General features: G+C 39.7%; 1 protein-coding gene across 1 annotated transcript in view; it reads left to right on the top strand.

Annotated features, from left to right (window-relative positions):
• The window catches only part of LOC107090179 (protein capicua homolog), a 98444-nt gene that overhangs the window by 90320 nt on the left and 5611 nt on the right, over positions 1 to 2513 (top strand). The window contains exons 21-22 of the mRNA XM_015383422.1: positions 1931 to 2065; positions 2140 to 2265. Coding sequence (XP_015238908.1) covers positions 1931 to 2065; positions 2140 to 2265 — 261 coding nt within the window. The remainder of the gene's footprint in view (positions 1 to 1930; positions 2066 to 2139; positions 2266 to 2513) is intronic.

The following is a 2513-nucleotide window of genomic DNA, read 5'->3' on the forward strand; positions in this document are numbered from 1 at the left end:
AGGAGTAGAAGTAAAAAGTCGCCATAAAAATAAGTAGTAAAGTAAAGTAAAAATATCAGAAAAATCTACTTGAGTACAGTAACAAAGTTTTTGTACTTCGTTACTTCCCATCTCTGCCAGTCAGCCACAATGACTTCATACAAACAAAACAAGACGGTAAGGTACCAAACAGGAAATACGCATAGTGTAGAGTGGATGTAGATTTGACCAATCAGAGGCCTCCTGTCTGCAGCACTCTCTGCGGTCACCTACAATTTTGGAGAGGTGCACCAGAGTGTCTGCGTAAGGGGCGGGGGCATGTCTGCGTTAACTGCAACACGTGCGCAGACGACCTGGTTTCTGAGAATAAACCAGCTTTAAGGTCGACCCGGGTTCAAATGCGACCTGTGGTCCTTTGCTGCGTGTCGTTCTCTCTCTCACACCCCCATAACTGTCAGCCCCACTGTACAAAAGAATGAGCCACTAGTGCCGTAAAAACCCCCAAAACTATGAAGGTAACTCTTTTCCAGAAAGATTTTATATATAATCAATTTGATCACTTTTTTTCTTTTCTTTTCAGATTTGCTTGCTTTTCAAATTACTCATTACAGATCACATTCTCTTCATAGTAAAGCCAAATACAGATGCTGACGTCCAGCAGACCAATAGAATTGCAGCTTTGCTTCTTCCTCTAGATCACAGGTGTCAAACCGGTTCCAGAAAGCTCTAGATGAAAGCCCGTCTCCAGAAGTGATGAGAATTAGATCCGGAAAACACAGTTTGAAAAGAATGGAACAACTCAACAACTCAGCCTGAAAAAGAGAATTTGAAAAATGAATTTGAAAACAAAATCTGTAAAACCAAAAGAAATTAATATAAAAACAAATAAAAAAAAACTAAGAAAACATAAAAGTTATTCTCCAAAAATAATTTTTAAATAAGAATTTTCTAAAAATTTCATTTCTGTTTTTCTTTTTTTTATTTACAAAATGTGCTCTTTGCTTGCAAGAATAATGGGACAAAATTAACTCCATATTAAACCAGGATTTAAATTGAATAAAACAAGAATTTCCCCTCCCATCTTTCTCTCATTTTACACCCTGTTTTAAAAACAGATTGTAAAAATTCAAATTTCTGCAACCAGACTAAACATTGCGACGGCAATAACCTGTGCAATGAATAATGTGCAACTTACTTTTTGATTCTCTGTGCGTTAACCTATTACTTTATATTTGACACCCAGTGCAATAACTATATTAGTGTCGCTCTGATACCGATACCAGTATCGGGCAGGGCCCCGATCCAGCACTAAAACAGTGGTATCGATTTTGGCGAATTCCAACAAAAAGGGCACAGATACCACTTTGAAAGCCAAAAGTTCACTTTGCATTAATCTTTTTCCTGCTTCACAAAGGTAGGCAGCAGCTTGACAAAGCCATGATGGCAATTATTTTACATCTAAGAAGTATGCAGTTCTTCATATATACACACACATCAATTTCAAACAGATGGTATCGGCCAATAATGCACAGCCAGGTATCAGGTATTGGGGCCAAAATGTAGCCTTGGCGCAACCCTAAACTATATACATAGATATAAATATGAATATCCTCTATATATATACCCATGTAAACAGCCTGTGTAACAACCCTGTATAATATCCTACTATAAAAAAATACATACATATGTGGACGCACTGTATATAGTGTATGTATGCCATGCAACTTTTTCTTCTTTTAAAACTTTCTTCTTCTTTGACTGTTTGAGCTGATGTAACAAGTACATTTCTCCACTGTGAGATCAATAAAGACAATCAATCATTTATTTAAANTTTAAAACTTTCTTCTTCTTTGACTGTTTGAGCTGATGTAACAAGTACATTTCTCCACTGTGAGATCAATAAAGACAATCAATCATTTATTTAAATTCACCCCTCCTCGGGTCCCTCCAGAGCTTGAAGGGGCAGCAGAAGATCCCAGCTCCCCCCGTAGGAAGACCCGGCGTCTCTCCAGCTGCAGCTCAGAGCCCAACACCCCAAAGAGCGCGGCCAAGTGCGAGGGAGACATCTTCACGTTCGACAGACCAGGTAGGACGGGTGAACAGCCATCGCCAGGTGCCGAGTTCCCAACATTTCCCTGATGCCGTTTTATACCCAAACAGGTCCGGAAGCGGATGTTCCCCCAGGAGACCTGGACAGGGTTCCCTACTCGTCGCTTCGCAGGACGCTGGATCAGCGCCGGGCGCTTGTCATGCAGCTGTTTCAGGAACACGGCTTCTTTCCTTCAGGTAAAATCATCTCAGAGGAAAAAAAGAAGTAGAAATTTGAGATTTTTATCTGTTAAAACTGTGGTTGAAGATCCCGACCTTGTCTGGGGGAAAACTTTACAGATTCTCTTTTCAAGGTAATGCCCTTTACAGTGTCAGACAAAAATAAAGAGCATAAAATCAGGAGAAAATACAGAAGGTTACCAACGCATGTGAAAATGTTACACATTCAGAAATAACTCATTTGACCTCGGTATCTCTGCTTTCTG

This window comes from Cyprinodon variegatus, unplaced genomic scaffold (assembly GCF_000732505.1).
Source record: "Cyprinodon variegatus isolate N-32 unplaced genomic scaffold, C_variegatus-1.0 Scaffold284, whole genome shotgun sequence".
NCBI lineage: Eukaryota > Metazoa > Chordata > Actinopteri > Cyprinodontiformes > Cyprinodontidae > Cyprinodon > Cyprinodon variegatus.